Raw genomic sequence first — 22352 nt, forward strand, 5'->3', positions numbered from 1 at the left:
CTCAATGGCGCATCTATTTGACCCGAGTGTCCCGAGCGGAAACTTCACGTTTCGCGATTCCACGGTCGATCAATACCTGATGATCGTCTCTCTCGTAACTGTTTTCTCTCGACGTCTCGAGGGATCTCTGAGGCGTAGCCAATTGGTTGGCCGCCGTGCGAAACTGCGAGGCCGAGCTGTTCGCGCCCTGTCCACCTACTGGATAATTCAAGTCCGACGTGTAGTCAGAGTCCTCCGAGTATCCCGCTGAAAGATGGATCGTATATACTGCAAGCAGAAAGAACTGACGGACGCTTGATATCATTCGCCCGATAAGTTTTCGTGTTTGGCCGAAACGTCGTCTCTCGGCCACGTCGACGGGAACGTCGCTCGGTGTACGCCAAAGACTGTCATTATAACGTCGGAGTGTGTCGATTATAAGCAAAGGAGCAGAAAAACTGAGAGTCAACGTCAATCACACGTTCAGCGACGTGATGGATGCGAATCGCCCGCCTCTAGCGATGATCGTCGCTCGGGTTTCGTTTCCTAACGCGTCGGAGCCCGTCGAAGTATCACTGATTCAATAATACACTCGGTAAAATTCACGCTCACGTTCGCGCCCGGCATCGTGACCTAACGCGGGTTCGGCTGTTCCCCTGAATAAAACGTGAAGCCAATTTCGTAACTTCGCCGCGCGGCAGTTTCGCAACTTCCCGCAGACAGACAGAATTGGTCGATATTGGTAGAATCCGGGAACTGAAGTGGTGCAATAGCAGGAAGCAAGATAAGTATAGTTATAACAGCCATGCGACAAATTGATCGTCGTGTTGGCATCGTCACGATCTCCTCCTTCGGCCTCGTGTGCGTTCTCTGTTCCTCTTTTCCATCCTTCTCTCTTTTCTTTCAATTTCCTCGGCAGAGGGAACGTAAATTACCGCACGGAAGACATACAAATGTATTTCTGTAAGGGCATAGAACGCGAGAGAGAGAAAGAGAGAAGAGAAAGGGAAGAAGAAAGGAACGAAAATCGGCTAGACACCAACGACTTATCAGTACAGAGGCGAACTATTTTGCTTTCATGCTGCCTTCTCATAGCTCTTACGGGCTGCTAAGGGTTGCTAAGAAAGAAGGGGGTGTAACAACGGTGGTAAGTTACCGACGACACGTCGATAGCCGATAACACATACGAAATGGGCGGTCTCGTATGCCCGTTTCTCCAGGGTAGTACTTCGCTACATACTCTCCGTGGGTAAGACAACAACGGCGTGCGCGTAGCCGCCGATCGTAGATAGGGGCTGCTACCACACGGAACCCACACACAAATTGATTTCTCGCATGAAAAAACAGGGGCGTAAAAGTTTTATGACTTACTCGGAAGTAGCGTTCGAGCGAACGACCTAGAAAGCCACGGTTTCTAAAAATACTTCAAGTATGTCAGACGATCCGTGTGTGGATGAAAGTGCCGTGTGACGTAGTACAGGCTGCAGCGAATTAACGCTCGCTATGTAAATATTGCCGCGCGATGCCCGCACGGGATTCGTGATTCCGCGCGCGGACTGAAATAATAATAATAATGCGCGGGCGAAAAAGCGAGCGAACGCGGCGCGACACCGGTGACACGAGAAAGTAGTTAGAGTACGTCGCGGATCAGACGCGAGATAGGTCAGTAGAAAATCCATCGTTATATGCGCGCCCACAGAGAAAGAGAGAAAGAGACCGACCGCCGAATAAGACGGGAATCGAAACGGCCCGATATATCCGCGATTTATTTTAACTCCGTGAGCCGTCGGGCAAAGAGAACGATCGATACCGAGAGTCGTCGTGATTTCTCGCTTTCTTGACTTACGTCGCGAGACAGGTACGTTTCATTCGTCGTGCATCGAATTCCTCGCGGACGGGGAAAGAAAATCAATCGCGAGCGAACGGGCCGGATGAGAGATAGATAATCGATCGGCAAGAAGGGGAACGACGTTCTTCTCTCTCCCTCTCTTGAAGAGGGGAAGAGAGAGAGAGAGAGCTTTCAAATAAAATATCAGCCATCTAAACGGTAATTTTGACGGTACTTACAGTGGCCTATATTGTACAATATTTGTCTTCGTGCCTGTTCGGCCCGCGCCTCCTGGTCCATCATGTTGTTCAGCATTTCCAGCTTCCTCTGCAGATCGGCCGCCTCCGTGTTCTCGGGGTCTTTCGAAAAGATAGATATCGATGGGGAAACAGTTAATCGCGAGTCTCGACAATCTGACGTCTTCAGTCGATCTGTCATCCTAAGTTTTACTTAGACACGTGTGTGACTCTCGTGACAAAAAAAAAAAGAAAAAAGAAAGAATAGAATAAAACAGATAAACAAGAAGACTCCACTATATCGTGTGTGTGTGTGTGTGTCTACATTAATAACCACTAATATCTATAACGAGCTCGCGACAAAGAACAGCTACGAGGACTTGACACATTTGTACGATTATGTCGTTCGGTCTAGTGTGTGATCGTTTATCGATACGTTTGCTCCTGGTGTGATGATCGCGAGCGCGACCAGCGTTTTATCATTTCGCCCGGACGTTTCACGTACACATTGCTCGAAAATCGCGCGCGAATGCCCGCGATTCAAGTGGTCCGCGGCGGCGAGAGTGCACTTTATCTCGCCGGATTACCCTATATAAATGATATCAACCCTCAGCGCGTCATCAGCCGCCTCTGGCTGCTCCCGCCTGATCGTAATTACATATTGAACCAACAAACTCCCGAGGACCATTCGGCAAACTTTGCCGAAGCCGTGACAACCTGACTCGCCGGTGCCACCGGCAGCAGGTAGCTGGTCGGCGGCCGATTTATTACGGCTGCCATCTCGCGAGCTGTCCCACCCCAGCGAGCCGTTCCGATATTCCGACGACGACGACATCGGAGGAGGACGCTTCCCGGCGCGGAAAGAAAGAGGCGACCGTCTCTCGGCGTTCGCTCCGTGCGCACGTTGAGTGCATCAATATCCGGTCTCGCTCCCTCGCGTCTTTCCAATCGCGTGTCCCTGAGGAGCAGCCTGCCGCTTAACTGGAACTTCGATCGGCTAGTTAGAGCGTGATGGACGTACGCAAGGTTGATGAAAGGGCCGGCACTGCCGTCACCACTGCGTTAGCTCGAGGGAGTGCTCGGCGATCGCACTCTCCACGTGCAACGTTTCCCTCACGTCTGACCTATCGCAACCGAGCTTCGCAGCGCGGGTGAACTCTAAGAGTGTACGATTTCTCGAGTTCTCTCTCTTCGAACGTTGCGAGCCGTTTTCACGGGTTTCAGTTATTTCGCCTCGCTTGTGATTTAATTGAACGCCGCGATACACGTCCTTGGCAAGCGTACTTGGCGTTTCTCGTCCTCCGCGGGCGTTACGAGGTCGCGTTGTGTCTCGTGGCGACGGGCCCGTGGGGTGTGTAATTTTCGCTGAATCTTGACCGACGTGAGTTGCTACCGTGCCGTCGGGGAGCGAAACTGCTTCACCGGCACGGTTTCTCGCGCTTCTCCCCTCCGGATTCAATTAGAAAAAGGGTCAAGCCATGTGAAGGAGGAGCGAGCGTCTCCTTTGAGGATCGTCGCCGACGATGTCGCGAGTTTTCGGCTTTGCCTCGACGGGCGCCAATTTTCTCCCTCGTGACCTTCCTCGGCCGCCCTTCGGAGCGGCTAGAGAGCCGTCCCCTTTTCGCTACATCATCGCTCGTCGCAAATGTAAGAAAAAAGCGCAGCCAGCTGCGCCGCAAGAGCCGGAGGCCGCGGAAAAAGTATCCCTCGGTATATCCCTCATCTACGATGCATACACGTGCACACTACATACGCTCGGCCTCGTGCTGTTTCGTATTCCTCCGCCGGACGGTCGAAATAAATGCAATGTAACTGCAGGCGGCCACGGTAATGGCGCTACCGTAACAGCTGGCCGTCCATATATTGACAAACTTTGAGAGACCACGGTGACGCGCGTCGCCAAGAGCAGTCTCCGTGTCTCCCTCTTATCCCAAAGTGCTTCCTCTATTTCTGCCGGCCGTTATTTCCTGCGTTCCGCTATCGGACGTCACTCACCTTCTCACGGCTAAATTAGGAATACCGGTATCGATAACGCGGCCGAGTATAATTGGCGACGAGCTCGCGCGTTGTAGCTCGCGATAGAGAGAGAGAGAGAGAGAGAAAGAGAGCGTCTCTCTCCCCCGCATCCTCCGAATCTCCCCACGTCCTCTCCGCTTCTTCCTTTCATCCGCGCGCGCATTTCGACAATGTTATCCGTTAAATATCCGATACGCGGCGTTATCTTGTTAAAAGCAACCGCGAGGAAACTCGCGGAATTCCCTTTCGCTCGTCTTTGATTCCGCGCCGCGCGATCGTATATACATGTATAAGTGCGCGCGGGTGCGACCTTCCGGAACGTGGAGCCGTATTTTCTCGGCGAGATTTCCAAAGAAATGAAATAAATTTCGCACAATAGAGCGCCCGAAACCCGCCGCCGGTTCCCACCTTCTTCGTGTACTCGCAGCGCGCGCCAAGGAATTATACCACGTTACCGCGCTTCTCAAGCAGATTCTATTGATTCTTTTCTCGAAAGAATCACCTCGACTGACTCCGAATGGGCGTCCGACGTCACCTGGATGTAAACGATTGGAGAGAGAAAGAGAGTGGAAAGAGAGAAAAAGAGAGAGAGAGAGAAAGTGAGAGAGAAAGACTTTCCAAGTCGATATACAGGACCGACTCGAGAAACACCCTCGAATCTTCTCGACGCGCTTTATCATTCTTGTCGCGCGCATTTCCGCGGGAGAATTAATACGAGGAAGAAATTTTCTTCTCACAACTTCTCGACGACTCTTCTTCCGACCGTTCGTCTACGTGCAACATATAACGTCCAATTAATACGCACAATTAATCTCGCGTGCGTTTCAATATGAAACGGCGCTATCGATCGGCCACGATACATCCCACCGGTTAAAAGTTCAATATTATTATCGCTTTATCTTAAAGCGGACGTATTATCTGTACGAAAGCGCCAAAAGTGAACCCGTGTACTCGGTTCGGAGATGGGCGGGCGAACGACGGCCTTATATTCCAGTGAGCGCGATACAGGTGAGGATTTACCGCGGGGGAGGGAGTTAAATCCCCCGGAAGGTCGTTTTCGTTCTACTCATCACCCGCTGTCGCCTTTATCTCTAACCCCGTATATCCGGTTTGCCCGTTCGTGTGGCCTCGTGCTCGGGGCGAGAGCGTGTAATTAGTCCATTTTGAATGTCCTACGGCATTATCGTAGGCATGAAAGTCGGCTACCACGTACGTGCTTCGAGCGCGATATGTATTCCGGACGTCGATCGTCGTGAGATTAAAGTAAAAGCACAATCTCTATCTCCAGATGCTCTTGCCGTTCTAGTCATTGAATAAGAATAATAAAATTCCCAATATAGAATAAAAGTCTTTCCTTGTACCCGAGAGTTTTAGTCGCAGTATCCAAACACTTACTTTCCATCAGTTTATACTTTCTGTAAAATAAATAACGGCTTCATTTGTCGGCGTAATGGATTTGCCAACTCTATTAATGCTCGCAGTGAAAAGTAATGAATTATTCATAAGGTTAATTATGTTATAATGAAATACGAGAATACACGAGACAATTTTTTTAGCTAAAACAAAGCGTAACGCATAAGTAGCTAAATATACATCGTGCAAAATACAGGATGTCCAGGCACCGATACATTTGCTTTACAAAACTGCGCGCTTATTAAATACTTATTGTGGAAAATAATATTCAGTTAAAAAAATAATATTCAATTAAGATATTTTGCTCTCTTAATATTCAATTAATATACTTTATTCTTTAAATAAATCGCCTGTTCTTTTTAATTCATATGTTAATTACGTGCAACACGATTCTCTTTATGACTAAGTCTCGTTCAGAAATTGGTTTTTTCCTTACGCGCTAACCAGGGCATTTCTCTTGTGCAGAAGACAGAAGATTCGTCTCTGCATTTACATACGTTCGAGCAATGTGTACGTTCGTTGACCACGCGCTTCGCTCTCTCTGATAATAAGTTTCATCCGAAAATATCGTCGATTGCGATAAAATTCTTGGCGTTCGTGCCGCAAAGGGAATTCGCGATAACGACGATCACGAAAATTTGCGGCGCCCGCGGTAACAACCGTCCCGGCGGCGCGACACGAGGAAAACTTTTCGAGAGGAACTGAATAAACGGCCAACTTATCTCTCGACGCCCTTTCGAAATGTCTCTCTTCTCGAAATGTACTCTGTGTACGTAATGTCTTCATTGTGCGAGAGAACGGTCGCGAAGAGATGAAAAGAATAGGTACATACTTCACGATGCTTGCTCATGCTTGAATAAGATTGAACTAAGGGTTCCCTATCATATCCGTCAGGTTCGTACTTAACGATGGACAGTGTACTAACCACTAATACCGGTATTGCTCCCCCATCGTGGTACGTTTGTGATTCTGACGTTAATGTCGCTAATGCCATAGCACAATTCTCGTGTGTAACTAATTTACAAGATACGTATGTATGTATGTGTATATATATATTATAAGTTACGTAATATATAGACAGATAGAAAGAAGAGAGATAGAGAGAAAGAAAGAAATAGCGAAGAAGGGGCGGGGGGGCAAGTGTCTACGGACAGTCGATAATTACAGTGTCGCAGCCATAGCTTAATGTTTCTGCAGGTACCCTCTCTTTCATGTATCGATACTTGAAAGAAAAACACAGAATCGAACAACAACAGAGAATCTCTGATCTCTCTCTTTTCCTTCCTTTTACTTCGTTTCTCTTTGTTTCTTTCCTTTTTTCTTTACTCATCCGAAATCCCCCCGTATTGTGCTATCGCCGCGCCACTGCGTGCACGTGCGATGGTGCTCCGGGGAGTAAGTGTGTGCTCACAAAAAAAGGAAGATGTACCTGAAGAGAGAAAGTCTCCTTTGTCTTCAGTCGATTCAAGTTAATATCGACCAATTGGAACGAATGCAATGCGCAAAAACACAGCGCTCGTCGAGGGAGAGAGAGAGTGAGAGAGTGTAAGAGTGTGAGAGAGAGAGAGAGAGAGAGAGAGGGTGGCGTTGTTCGGTTGCGTGTACATAATCGAGACGCGAAGCTCTGATTGATCGTGAGGATCAAAACTCGCCGGAAAAGAGTAGAGAGAGAGGGGGAGGGGGTAGAGAGAGAGAAAGAGAGAAAGAGAGAGAGAGAGAGAGAGAAGATATATGCTGCGAATATTGATAATAATACACCATGAAATAATAGTCGCGCGAACGTGTTTTCTAAACGGTGACAAAATATTTTCGTCAAAATATATGTGCAAGTATCCGAGGCGTATCCGTTTTCTTCCCAATTAAGTGATTAAACAATGTTATGTAAAGTTTCTTCAGGTGCTCCAAGGAACGAGTTATGAACGAGTTATGAACGAGTTACGTATATATGCTGAAATAATGCAGCTTACTGTTACGTAATATCCATCAGTGCGTGTCACAGAGCTAATTAAAATGATTCCAAATTGCAAACAGAGAGACAGAGGAGCAGCAAATAATCGATCGTATGGCAAAAAGAGAATAATGCAACAATCAACAAATATTTGAGAACGCGCGGATCCCGATAAACCATTTTGGAATCGAGCCGAATGCGAACACGTCCCGTGCAACGAGTGTCGATTCAACGATCGGCAATTCGACGAATAAAAATCGTCATCGTGCACCTACCAAAAAATTGCTCTCTGTCTTCCCTCATTTGTTTCCTCCTATTAATGCTAAATGTCACTTTGCTTTCATTTTGGTCACTACGTGCGTCACTCAAAAACACGGTGCTCGTTTTTCTTTTATTAAAGGCACGCTATGTTCGGTGACTGCTTTAGCCGGTCGCGCACCAACTGCGATTCATATCACGGAAAAATACTTTGCGTCTCATTTGCGACGATGGTACGTCGCGTCGCGGACGGTGAACAGTGATCCGCGCTGTTTTCATTTTCTTTCTTTTTTTTTTCTTTATCTCGGCAAAATAGAATAACAATAGCGCGTTGGACGAGGGCAATCAAAGAGAACACGTGAAAGCAGAAACATCGAACATCCCACTTCTTTTTCGCTAAAATCACACATGACATATTCACACGCAGTGGTTTGGTGAAAGAGTATAGGTCGGGAAGGGGGATTGTGTCGGACAGTTCGCGGAGATGCTGTGCTAGTTTTTCCCCTGCGATTCCACGCGTTTTCCCAACATACACGCGAACGAGACGATTCGGCGAATGCGAAAACGATCGTATCGCGCAGTCTGGAAGAGTTCTTTCCGCGGAACGACCGGAAGAGGATACACGAAGGAGTAACGCCGACGATCTTCTCGGCGCGTCGCGGGCGGCGAAAACTTTTAGTAGGTTTCCAGTAACACGGCCGCCACCGCCGCCGCCACGACGTCGTAATTAAAGTCGGTTAATCAGGCATGAAATCGTATCAAAGTCCGTCGTTAACGACTGGAACAACTTCTGGTCGCGTGACCACCCGCCGACCCACCCCTTTTCTCATCCCCCTGCGCGCACGATACACCCCCGCTCCCCCGCTCGACACGCACGTACATAAAGCTCAAAAGCAACTGCCACACTTAACTTAATGAAACGAGCAGAGGGGAGCGCTGGTGGTAGACAAAAGGTATCCAGCGGACGACGGCGCGGCGTGACGGATAAAACAGAATGTCTCTTCGCGAACGCGTCTTTCGACGAGTTCTATTTCCGCGAGAAAACGGAACAAACGGACAGAGCAAAACCGGAGGAGAGAGTCTCAATGTAACGCGCTCGTAATTATTGCAAACTTTCCTCCTTGTTATTCAGTGAGGGCGGCTAATACGCACGCTCGCGTAAGTACATTGGAAGAATCGTACGCCGCAAGAAAGACAAGCCCAAACATTTTCGGGATAAGAAGAGACAGAGAGTTAGAGTTAGAGAGAGAAAGAGAGAGAGCGAGAGAGAGAAAGAGAGAGTGGATTCTTGTGCAGTGATTGACGAGCAAGAAGGGGTTCGTTATAACGCCTAATTGTGTACAAATAAAATTAATATATTGTCGGTCGCGCGGATCGTGGATACGCGTGTCGACAATCTTCGGGATCTCAAGCGCTGTATGAGACCCTTCGTGTGTCGGAGCGAAAGCGGAAAATTCGGATTTGCTTTTGAGCGGCGGAGGAAAAAAAAACAGCGAACGATCACTGCGAGATTTGGCCGCCGCGTGTTTTCGCACTCTCGCTAATGTGCTTTCGCGATCAAGTAATTTCCGAGGAACCACGGCGGCATTGATTCCCCCATGAATGATAAATCCGAATGAAAAATTCTCCACGAGAGCACTTATCTCGGTCGTTCCGACCAATTGGTTCCGCTTCGATCACAATTAACCGCCCCGACGGGAGACTTTTTTTTGTTGCCGCCGAGAAGCGCGCGAGACGCGAATCCACGATCGGCGGGGACTTCATCACATGGCACTCGGATGCATCGGTCGTGGAATCGAGACGATAAGCGAAAATGGAGATCTCGCGAACAAGGACGATCCTACGATCAGGATCTCGTCGAGGGTACCTGAGCCACACATGGGCCGGGCTGCTCGCAACTGCATTGCTGTTTCGCTCGTTAGCAGGGCTTTCCATCCAGTTCGTTGTACGCGCTTTCCTGATTGGTCAGACACTGATCAGACGGAGGGTCGGATGTGCATGATTCGAGTGGCGATCATGTCCATCGTTTCACCGCTCCTCAACGCGTGATACATCGTCGCGCGCTGACGCGACTGCCAAGAGCGTAATTTCCGAAGGATTTGCGAATCCGACGCTATTGATTCTTTTCTTTCTTTTCTCCCCTTTGCCGCTCGACACACGCGGCGATCAATCGGGCGATATCGATTGCGATTATACGCTCTCTAATTGAAAATTGTACCAGGTGCTTTTCCCGGTGCCTTCTCTCATCCCGAGACTCCTCCTCAATTTAGAACCTTGGCCTTTAACGAAAACTCGATCAAACATCTTTTTCATATTTTAATATTCAACGTCGGATATCTTTGTGACTAGCTCTTAAATTAGAATTCCGCTCGACTACCCTCAAAGTTAAACGAAGAGAGTCATCTTTTGTTGCCGTTAAAATACACCGAGTACGAGCCGATCGAAGAATTAGCGGATAAGAAGTACGCTTGAGCGGGGGGAAAAGCGACGTCCCATATACTCGAAAGCAATGTCTTAAAATAATCAGCCGGGAAGAAAAGTCGCGTCGAAGGGAGACGCGAGAGGTTTTAACACAGCGCTCAAGACCGGTATTTTTCTGCTTTCATACTCTCTTTTCGTCAAAAATCGCGGCGATAGATACTCATGACGATTCTCTCTCGCGATCGCTGAGAACTCCCAGAAGTAAGTACCAGTTGTACGACCGCGATCAAATTTTTCTGCCGGCAGCTGTCAGCTTTCCGCCAATTCCACGAGTCAAATCAGAAAGAGAGAGAATAAAACAGAATAAAAGAGACAGAAAGAAAGAGAGAGAGAGATGAGGAAAAGATTGAAGAAAATTACGTCGTGCAACGCGCGAAAATCGCGCATACACCGCGACGCAAATGCAACGTTAATCCGTTTAATAGGCGAGTAATTAATCCGCAATTTCGCCAGAAGAAATCGCGTTATCAACAGCCGACGTTTTAAGTTCGCGTTGTGGTAAGGCGGAAATTTTATTATCCACGTCGCGCTAAGTATACACTCCGATAAACAGCAACCTATTTCGCGAATGAACTTTAATCATCGTCTCTTATTCCACGCGCGCATTCACTCTCGTTCGCGCGCGTCCGTTTTCGCGGAAGGAACCTCTCGAGTTTTCCACGACCAGGTTCTCGCATTACCCCCGTCTTATTTCCGCGACGGCAACCGCGAAGCGTCTCTCTAACGTCGTCTCTACGTGCTCTCGGGGAAAGTCAATAACAAAGGTATTACACGGCGGCAAATGTACATCGCGCGGCGGTAAAAATCCATTAAACGGCGCGGTTGGTATGGGTCGAAAACCGGAAGTACAACGGTGGCGGAGGCAAGGAAACACGGCGGGAAAAAGTAATAGCGTGCAAGAGAAAGAGAGAGAGAGAGAGAGGCAACCGGCGACAGATCCGCACGCGGCGAAACGTCAGTCGACGTGGGGCTGCACGTTACAGGGTTTATTATAAGCGGCCTCGTTTTCCTTCATTTCGCAACACGGTCAAGCGGTACATCGCGTGGTGGAAAATAATTAGCACCTTTAGTGGAACGCGGAACGTTCGTACACCGTCGTAGTCGTCGTTGTTGTGGGGCCCAAGCTTCGGCGTTAAGAAAAGACTGGCGCTTAATCAAGATACTATTACTATTTCTCTCTCTCTCTCTCTTTCTCTCTCTCTCTCTCTCTCTCTCTCTCTCCCTCCCTCTCGCCCTTTTTCACTTCCTAGCTCCTAGAAATAAACCTCCGGCAAAAATTTGCACAGGGAGACCGAATCGCGCATATCGCACGTGTTTTATCGTTGCTCGGAGCCTTTAACGCGACTTAGCTGGAATTATTCGCGCGGAATATTATAAAAACGTCACCGGCACCACCACCATCGTCGCCGCCGCCACTACCACCAGCCATGCGCGCATTCGTAAATCCGCCGGATAGCGGGAGCGCGAATCGCGCGATCCAGCAAATTGTGAAGCGCGATTAGCCCCTTTTCGAGAACGGGAAAAGTCGATAGCATATCGATCGTTGGGTATGTCGACGACCGGGCAGTAGGTGAAAGCACGCCATCTCTAGCTGGAAGGGTCGTTCGAGGATCACGTAGCGGTCCCCCGGGAACGGCGGAGTATATGGGAGAGGCGCTCGTATTTAATATGTATGTATGCGAAGGCCGAAAAAGTTGTACTTGTTGCTGGCGAAAACTCCTAAATTCCGGATGTGTCGCGATAACCGGGTTTGACGAGGGGACGATCCTAGCAGTCGAGGCCTTGACCAATGCTCGAAGTGAGTAACAAGTCGCGGAGGATCATACGAGCGCGTCGACACCACGCTCGCGAGAGCGTACACCCCTGATATGAAAACTTGCAAAAATCGTGGAAACTCCGCAGCTTTCTCCGAGCGCGTATCGCTCCTACTCTCGTTCTCGGGAGGGAGCCCCCAGGGAGACTTTAAACGCGTGAAATTTCAAGTTAAGAAATACGACGGCGGGCGGTAACGTTTTAAATTCCGCCGTAGAGAAAGCGGCAGGAAAACATACGGACGCGGAAAAACTTTGGACGGAGGGAGAGAAACTTGGCGGTTCTTTTCCGTTCCTTTCCTCGTTCACACGAGGATCCATTCGTGACATGGCGCGAAGGCCGGTCAGACAATTCGCGCTCTCGTCGCTTCATTACTCGTTTCGTCGCGCGAAATTACGGACGCCGGTGTAACTCGCGAGGCGCGTAGCTGCGTGGAACACGGGCGCCGAGCCAGCGGATTTGACAAGTTCGCAGACGTATTCAATTAAAAGTTCGCCCCGTAGCTACGGCGAGCTGCGCGCGGCCGAGAACAGCCCTCGTCGTGAAACTGGAAAGGACGGGTTTCCCGGCCATTTTCTTTCGATCTGTCGTCGGGATTTCGTCGAACAGCAAGCGAACGGCCCGTCGATCCTCGCGCGTCTCATCAGTCGCATCGATTGCGCGCGATTCCGGTGAGCATGCGGAGAGCTCATCTCGTGAGTTCCCAGCTCGAGCTTCTTCTGAACTTCTACCTGTCTCTCTCTCTCGAGCCACGTCTGGATCACGTCGGTCGTAAAAATTGGAAGGCGAGATACGACCGAGGCCGATTCGAACCCGACGATTCCCCCAGTGCTTTCCTCTCTTCGCGAAGAAAAAGCGCTCTTGGCAGTCGCGTCGCGCTCGTGAACACCACGCGGTAAAGAGCGAGCCGCCGCTTCGTGCGGCGCAGCTTTTTTCTTTTCTAATCTTGCTTGACAGAAATCATGGCGCGATATCAGAACGTCATGCTGGCGTTCGAAGGGACGGTTAGGAGCGAGTGAGCGAGCAGGAGATCGGAGGTGCGACGTCGCGCGTTACCGTCGATGTATATCGCGACATCCGGAGCGACGAGTAGTCGCACGAAATCTCGCCAAGACGCGGACGCTCGCTGAATCGGTGACTGCTCGCAGCTCGGATCTCCTGTTCGCTTGACACGACGACACCGATATAAACTGTACGTCAAACGTATTCCCATCTCGTATACGATTACATACGTCAGACATGCGATTTCATCATCTACCACTTATATAATCTGGCGGAATCGAGTCGTCACTTACCGTACGGCAGTTCCAGCCGGCAGTCAATCAGCAGGGAGTGACCCGACGACTTCTTCGTGCCGACTAGTTCGTCGCCTCTCATGTCCAGCTCCAAGTCCAGGCCGACCCACTGCCCATTGGTCTCCTGAAAACAGCAGACGCGTTTATTTACACGCGGAAATACAGAGGGACATTTTCCTATCTACATTTCAAGCTCGTCCGATACGGTCGAGGCTGACTTTGTTCGACTACCGTGAAAAACAGCGGAGCGGAAAGTCCAGTAGGTGCGTTCGCGGCAACGCCGAGATATCTTCAACATGTCCATGCATAAAATAATAAATTAATTAATACCGGCCATTATTCACCTTCAACGGTACGTTGCCGGCAGCGCGAAATAATTCACTCGAAACAATCCCTCTTTCTCTCTCCCCCTCTCGTATTCCGTGCGCACCCCCACCCTCTCCGGTCGCTGCCACTTCCCCCGAGAGCAGGTGCAATTATTAGATACGAGGCGGATGTAATTTATGTAACCAAAGTAACTTCGTCGAAGGCACTTTTTGCGCGAAGGCATGGGATTAATCTATGCGCGGATACGGTATTACGTGGACGCGATATTACGTTGTAGCGATGATGTACTTTACGGACGTGCACGTGCGGTTTATGCGCCACCAGGCGAGGAACGTCTGGCGCTCCTGCTCCTCGTCGTCGTTGTCGTCGCTGTCGGTAGAAAAGGAGCAGCGGAGGGAAAATATTCAATTCTTCGACTCCACTTCTCCGTCCTGCGGCTGAAGCGCGAACGAAAAGTACGAGCAAAATCGAGCGCAAATTGCTCGCAGACGGAATACGGTAGCGACGGCGCGAATCCGGGAGGAAAATTCTGGCAAAGTGCATAAACCAATAAACGTCCAACGGAATCAAACGCGTGGACCGAGGCACGATACGTGTCCCTGTCTGAGATTAAAACAAAGCGCAGTCTCTTTGTGCATCGATAGGTTTAGCGGTTTAAACGCTCCGTGACCGCCGAGCTCAAATGAATGGACGAACGTTCGGCCTCGGCCCCTGTCAATTTCGTTTTTTCCGCTACAATCTCCTTCGTAAGGACGCGGGTTCTGTTTCCCCCCCGTAGAGATGCCGACGAAGTCGTACGATCCAACTTACGCGCGAAATTGCTATAATTTTTTTATCGATCGGAAAAGTTTAAGCCGACAGGCGACGGGCCTGTTAGTTCGCGGATCTCTCGCGAGTTTCTCAATCACAGTCGCGAAATACATCTTTAACGAATCAATGGTAAGTAGATTGGTAGGTATGATCTAAACGGCGGTGACGAGCGGCCTTAGCCGCCTCTCGAAACTTTCGCCGATGATTTAAAACGAGGAAAACTTTGACTTCGCAAACACGTCCACATACCGCACGTAGAGCGACGAAGACGCCGGGGTGGAAAACATCGAAATTGTAGCGCGCGGGTCTGCACGGCGAAAAAGTATTCCTAGCAAACAAGATACAAATCCCGCGGCGGCGTTCTGTCTCGAATGGATCTGTTTGTCCCGAGGAACTCGGCGAGAATTACGAGCGCTCAGCTCTCGGACAAAAGATACTGCAGCCAAATCTCGATGATGCGTGAAGTAAACATTAAAGCGGTACCGGTACTCGCGCGTTGCCAAGTTTCGTCTCGTCGAAAGAAGCTACCCCCCGCTTCGTCGATTATCTCCCGATGAAATTTCCATTTTCTATCGACTAGACGCTACGAATTATTTGCACAAACGAGACCATTTTCAAGAACCTCTTCTTTTTATTTCCCCTTGCCGTTCCAGCTTTCTTGGAAAGTCGCGCAACTGACAGTCGCGGTGATCAGACTCAGGACCGTTGATGCGATATCTATGAATCTGTAAAGTTGCTATTGAAAAATTATCTGAAAAGTTCTTATCGAAATAATTTTATATGTAACTAATTTATTATAATTGTAACCCTTCGACCGCACAAATCTAAAAAATCGCTCGCATCGCAAACAAGATTATATTGACCCTAAGATTTTCTAAATTCTATATCTGAAAAACTATAACAGAGGTTGGCAAAATTCTAGAATAAAATGTAACTCTTTCACCTCAATGTTTGGTCATGCGTTCATAGAAAATAAAATTTTAATTCATTGAAAAATATTCGAATTTAAACAGTGGTCCCGCAAATTGTAATGCTTGCCTTAAAAATCATAATTTCAATACTTTTTATTATTTTAACCTACAACACTACGGTGATGAAGTTGAAAGATAGTTCTGACGGAAAGAAAATATGATTCTAGTGAGCGTTCGAAAAATATGTTTTTTTTTAAACTACCGAAAAGAAGATATTTCCAAGTGTATTTCCAAAATTAATGTTTTTATAAGGAAAACAATATTTTTGTTATGAAAGAATCAAAAGTAGTTTTTTTACTTGCAAAATAGTAACATATATTATTAAAAAAAACGATATATTATTTAGAAGCATACTTTATACGACGTGCTTGTGTAAGTTACACATCATCTAATCCTTCATAACCCTAATATAATATTATAGATATTGCTATCCTATAAAAATATATGTAGGAGTTGTTTCGATATGAACTTTCAGATATTAGAAAACACTTCACAGATTTCGTAATGTCAATTGTGTTGAGGCTGAGTGTGACTGTCAGTTGCGTGGTCTTCGAAAATCGCCTTGTTTATACAAATAATTTCGAGCACTCGCCAGACGGCTACATTATTTCAGCGCTATATCAACTTTGCGAAGTGAATGCTTCTGACTAGACGATAGAAACAATTATCGCTGGTTATCATAGCGATTAATCGTCTACTTTCTCTCTTTCGCGCGCGCGCGTGTCACACGGAAAATAATGACAACGCGATATTTTTACGGTTGATACTGAAATGGCAGGCGGTTGGAAACATCGAAAAAAAAAAAACGGTTATTCCGATACCGACTCGTGATCTCAATTGGTCGGACACGACGCTAAGATATAATCGGCTATTATTAGTCGCATTTTACCTCTGGAAATCAATCGAGACCATTAAAGACCAGATCGGTAACCGTTCGCCTAGTAATATCGCGCGATATCCGAGGTGCGAAATCCGAATTCGGCCTCGATTCGTCGTGTTTAAAATGAGCGTACGTGGATCACGGTGTCAATTTATATTCACCTACTGACACGGATCAGTTTTCTTCGGACAATCGCTCCCGTTTCCACGCAAATGTCGCGGGGTTCGCGTACGGCGTTTCATTTTTCTCTCCTCAGTCACGATGTCTCATCTCGTTCCGAGCGCGCGTGTGTGAGTCCGGAATTTTAATGGACGGGCAGCGAATGAATTTTTCATTATTATGGGAGAAGTTACAATTTTCTCTCTCTCTCTCTCTCTCCCTCTCTCTCTACCGGTCGGACGCGAGGCGCGGCTTGGTGGTACATACCGGGTCTGGCCGGGGCTACCGTGCCGTAATGGTGCTAAAATAAGAAGCACGGTTCAGGAGCACCGCGGCCGTTCGTTCCAGTTAATTCCACCCTATTACGGCGCTACCGGGGGAGGGTCGAATTAGGTTAGCAGTGACGGGAACTGGTATGACGCACCAGTCGCCCCTACCTTTCCGGTTTCAATCTGTTTCTTCGCAAGCCGGTCCAATTAGCGTGCTTACCGTGGGGAAAGGATAAGAAAACCATGTGTGTAAGAGAGAGAGAGAGAGAAAGAGAGAGAGAGACGCGCGTCTCGCCTTCGCAACGCGAGAAAATAGATGGCGAGCGCAACCAACCGGCCGATCGATCGATTCCGATCGCTCCCTCGCGAGGCCAATATGCACTCTCATCGAGGCCCGCGAGAAGAATATGATTTCCCGACGACGTTAGATCGGGAAACGAGTTTTCGCGCAATTTACCGACCTTCTTCTGGCGACGGCGCTCTTATCTCAGGAGCCGTCAGCGCCGGCACAAAAGAAGCCGCCTGCTGTTCGCACGTTCCGATCAAGCGCGGACGAGATATACTTTTTTCATTCGCCCCCACACCGACGCGAAAAAGTGAGGCGAGACTAACTAACCGAGACGATCGCGAAACCGTCTTGTAACCGCCAGTTATTACCACTTCGCCGGGGGATCGCTGTTTGCGAACGCCGCGCCATTTATTTTCGCCGCGTGTGATAAATAACGCGGTGCTGCGGAAGGGCCGAGGAAACGACGGGCGTCGTTAGGCCGCGGACGCGCGCGACACGATCGCTAACTGTCGCGATCTCGAGTTACCGCTTTCTTTCCGCGCGTTTCTTACTTTTTCGCGTCCTCGTCGCGAGGTTTTCCCTCACCGGTGCGACGAGGAGCTCTCGTTTCTCAATCTCTCACGACGGCAAAAAGAGAATCGCCGATGACGTCGTGGGAGCCGGAGTGAGAGCGGTGATCGTGGTGGTTGCCGGGGCGGAGCTGACGAGCACTCGCGGACGGGGCATGACGCCCGCGTAATTAAGCGTCCGACGACACACAATGACTCTCCGCCGGCCGGGAACTACTCACGTACATCGTCGTGCCAAGAGCGTGAGAGAGAGAGAGAGAGAGAGAGAGGGAGCCAGGAATTCAACGACTTCCAGTTCGGTCAGAGATGACGGACATTGCAGTGCACTAACGACGACGACGGCGACGTTGACATTGACGTCGACGTCAGTGACGTCGGAGAAGAGCGGACTAAGATAACCGGAAGTACTTTGGTCGCGATAAAGAGCCAGGTTCCGCCTCGTCATCTCTCGCAATCCTGCCGACTACGTGACTATATTCGCGATCGGGAAAATAAAATTTATGCGATTTACGACACGGGAGACCGTCGGAGGAAGGCACGACGGACCGGGTTAAAAAAGAGTCGCGAGCTGCCGAGCTAGTGTACGATAAATCAGAATGCAAACTGCATAATAGCGAATGTGGCACACCGAAGTACAACCTGTCCGCTGGCTTGAACGAGATATATGCATTCATCACGCGAGCCCCGAACGCACGAGCGCCGCCGTCTGACGTTGGCGCGTCTGCATCTACTTGCGAGCGCCTGCTTACGGCCGACCGACGATCTGTCTTAACGTCTCACGATGATGACTGCATTTGCGTCGGCTTCGCCGAGACGTGAACCATCGAGATACTCGGTATCGCGATACTTAATGAAACCGAAGGAGACAAAAAAATGAAAACAAGATCGAAACAGCTCGTAGCGCGATAACGAGTATTAATAAGCGCTCATAGGGGGGGAATAATCGGAGCGATAATCGCCTATCGACGCTGGCGACCGCGAGACATTTTTATTCGACCGTCCGCTCGTTCCTGACCGCGGATTTACCTGGTATCGAGCCGCGAAGTGCCTTTGGGCGCAACAGGGAGACAAATAGCGGCGATTTATTCTCGCCGCTTTGTGACGTCGCCTCGAGTCCGCGAGATTTGCATAACCAGAGGTGATTCAACGTCGACAGCGGGGGCTGCTCGTACGATACGGGCCGCTCGGCCAGCTTATGTATGCACTTGTTTACGCGTTCGTCATGCGACGACGACGAGGATATCGCGCGATTCGATTTTTACGTGGGCAGGAACGAGCCGAGATTCGCCCGTCGATAGAAGTTACCGCGATCGGCGTGATTTTCCGCTCTCTCGAGCCGGGTCAACAAGAAGGTCGAACTATAATCGAACGAAGGCCTACGAATTATCCACGTCGACGAGAGAGCAAACAGGTATCTCGCCCGTCCCGACCCATTCGTACGACGATCCGCCGAAATGTTCCAACTCGTGACTGTTTGTCCCGTACCGAACACGCGCGCCGGGAATGCTCGACCACGTGTCTACGATCAGACGTGATTCCGGTAGGATTAAGGAAACGACTCGCGGGCGGGAAGGGGCATGAGGTGCTATCAGAAGGGGTGGGCAAATGGCAAAAGTATACGACGAAGACAGCGGCGATCGATCGATGACGACCGCTTTCCGCTTCCTCCGCGCATTCCCTCGTCCTGAAATCCGCCCGCTCCGCGAGAGCACGGTCGTCTATCAGTTTCGAAATTCTCCGTGGATCACTGGAACGATCCTGGATCCCTTTGCTGCCAAATTTTCGGGCCGGCTCGCGTGTCACACGCGCGGATGGATCCGCAATCGAGTTCAACTCGCTCCCTCCCCCTGCTCCGTTCTTGCTACCACTGCTAAGTAAATCGACGTGGTCTCGTTCTTGTCTTCCCGGGTTATAGCGGAAAATGTCAGGGAGCCACTTAAACGTCGTCGATTGATTTTCCGACGTTCGTTAAAGTTGAGGTGAAGAAAGGATCTAGGCTGCCTTCGTGGACGAATGGACGAACGCGAGAGAGAGAGAGAGAGAGAAAGAGAGAGATTCAAGTGGTTAATGAAAATGCAAATCGCGGAAAAATAAATCGCCCGTGACGAGAGACCCGAGTCAAATGAGGCCGATCCATCTCTCTCTCTCCTCGGACGTCGAGTAAAACCAAAATCGAGCGCGACGCGCGCGTGCTATTAATCAGCGCTCCGCGGATTAAAGCTTGGTGGCGCGGAGATGGGAGCTCGAGTGGTAAATCAGCTGGCGAAATTCAACCGGGGGACGATGACGACGACGACAACGTGCCGACGTGTAGCCAGCCGCGCTTCCGCTTGGCGCGAGCCGAAATTTCACCGACTCGTAATGCCGGATCACGCCGGAGCGACAACGCCACGAGACAAGAGACCGCGCGACGAAAGTGCCCGTTGACAGAGGTGCTGTCACGCCCGCCGTCGGGAACACGCGCGCGCACTCATCCTCGTCGACTGCCAACGCCGGGGGTTAATAAGACGTCGCTATTCGAATAAAGGGTCCGGCCTCTCGTCATTGGCGAACATTAGCGGGCGCGGAATTAGCTTGACGCACGATCGTCCCCGCGCGATCGGTCTCGTCCGGTGCATTTCTAACGCGTATCAAATCGGCCGTTTATATAGAGCGCTCGCGTGTCGTTTTATGAATATTTTAAGCCGCAGCTGACCCAGATCGTCCTCACGACACGCGGGAAAAGCAATCTGACCTCGCGCATTGGTACTTGGGGGTTCATTTATCTCGGCCGAGTTTCGATCCGTCGCTTTTCTCGTCGCCGGCCACGCGCGTATCGCGTATCGCGTCTTCGTCATCTCGCTCGCCTCCGTCATCCTTCATCCACTCTCGAGCGCACCCTCTATCGCGCTTTTTCGCTCGCTCGTCTCTCTCCTCATCGCGCGGCCTTCTTTTGTCTCTTTTGCATTCTCTCTCTCTCTCTCTCTCTTTTTCTCTTTTTCGCACTCGCACGGCCGCGCATGTATTTACCATCCCTCGTTCACCCTTTATCCCGTTCTCACGCGCCCCAGCGCTTTATCTCGCGGAGTGTCACCGGCGAAGCGCGAGGTTCGTCGATCGCCTGGCCAGAAACTCGCGGGGAAACGATTTATAGCGTGATTTGTGGATTTCCCCATTGTTGCCACAATCGTGCCGTTTAAAGCGGAAAGCAGCGCGAAAAGACTTCGTCAAGAGAACGTCTTGACGCCCTTCCACCCCTCCCCTCCCCCTACCCTCCTCAATCTTTCTCTCTCTCTTTCTCTCTTGTTCTACTTATCTCCCGTTCTCTCGCTCTCTTAGCCCAGATAAAGGACGACCGTCGTCGCTTTTGTACTCGCGCCCGCGGATCGTAGATCATATGGTCATCAGCTGCTGGGCGTCGCGCCGAAGCGATGTAATATTTCACGGGTCTGCGAAGAACGGGCACGCGTGTAACTGGATACCAGTGTAACGGATATAAAGTTGCACTCGCGTACGCGAATACGTGGTCTCGTGGGTGTGAATGAGGGATCGTTAGAGCGACGAAAGCTTCCACTTCAGGAGGAGCCGAGCTCGCGAACGTCGCCGAGTCAGGCTTCCTTCGGGCGTGGAAAAAGCGCAAGAATCAGCTGAATCTCTCGTCAAGGTCGTTGCCTCTCTCTCTCTCTCTCGCGCGCGCGCGCTCGACCCGTATAGTCGCCGTATGTGCACGCAGCATAATGCCATCGTAAACCTACCTACGTCGACCGCTCGCCCACTCTCAGCCGGGCTCCCTCGAACGTTTCATTGAGCGTCGCGATTTGGACGGGCGCCAAGTGACGTCACGAGCGGAAGAGGATCCGGGAATTGCCGATAGTGTGATGGCGATGTCGTGGTCGGGAATGACGGGGGACGAGAGCGAGGGAGGCGAAGCCGCGCGTCGTCGCGATGATTTCGGCGTTCCGTTAACGCGATTCCCCAAAAGTAATAGCTCGCTCTTCGATCAAAGAGCCGGTTCACGTGGGCAGTTTTTTTTATTTTCCTTTTTATTCAAATTTTCATCGAAGAGGGAGGGAGAAAATAGTCCCGTGCGCGCGACATCAGGAGCCGTCGTTCTCCAGCAGTTTCTGCTTGGGAAGACTTCGTAAGCTCGAGAACTTGAAGAACAGTAACGCTAATAAAAGCGGAGCCGTGTTCTCGCGCGTGACCGAGTCGCGCCGCTATCCAAGGTTTTAATTTAATTTGTTCGACTCTCCACCGAAAGATGCTTCAGGTGCATTTTGCGCGGAAAAAGCAAACAAGCCGCTGTCTGACTCCGCTGGTCTTCTTCCACTGCTTCTCGATGCCATCTATGTTTCTGACTTGTTTTCCCCTCTACTTTCCGAAATATATATCTTGTCACAGACAAACGTGTTTTTTTATTTACGTGTATTACGTATTACGAAAAATTATCTGCGTCAAAAATACGTCGATTGACGCTCAACTTAATAAAACGATTCTGAATATCGGTTCGCGTTAGCTGAAATTCCCCTTCGGGGAAGAAGTGCTTATTCAATTTGTATCGCCGAAAATTAGAGCGTGCTGCCGCAAAAAAGAACGACGGTAGATTGACTTTAAGGCGCCTCGGGTAGTCGTCCGGGAATTTAAATAACAACTAAGAAGAAGAGAACGAAAAAGACGGAGAATCGTTTCCTCGTTTCCGAGTCGCGCATGAATGACTTCTGTCTAACCGTTTAAAAGAATGACCGAGGGAACGCTCCAAAGAGTTATTCTCGCCGAAGGGAAGGGCGATTTTATCGAATGAACGAGTACCCCTCGCGTCCCCCCCCTCCCCCC

General features: G+C 49.8%; 1 protein-coding gene across 1 annotated transcript in view; it reads right to left on the bottom strand.

The window, feature by feature from the left end:
- LOC106745120 overlaps window positions 1–22352 on the bottom strand; it is a 60698-nt gene that overhangs the window by 19782 nt on the left and 18564 nt on the right. The window contains exons 5-8 of the mRNA XM_014620405.1: window positions 13267–13390; window positions 9546–9635; window positions 2047–2166; window positions 77–246 (exon numbers count right to left, since the gene is read on the bottom strand). Of these exons, the coding sequence (XP_014475891.1) occupies window positions 77–246; window positions 2047–2166; window positions 9546–9635; window positions 13267–13390 (504 nt within the window). The remainder of the gene's footprint in view (window positions 1–76; window positions 247–2046; window positions 2167–9545; window positions 9636–13266; window positions 13391–22352) is intronic.

This window comes from Dinoponera quadriceps, unplaced genomic scaffold (assembly GCF_001313825.1).
Source record: "Dinoponera quadriceps isolate SergipeBrazil2010 unplaced genomic scaffold, ASM131382v1 scaffold1425, whole genome shotgun sequence".
Lineage (NCBI taxonomy): Eukaryota > Metazoa > Arthropoda > Insecta > Hymenoptera > Formicidae > Dinoponera > Dinoponera quadriceps.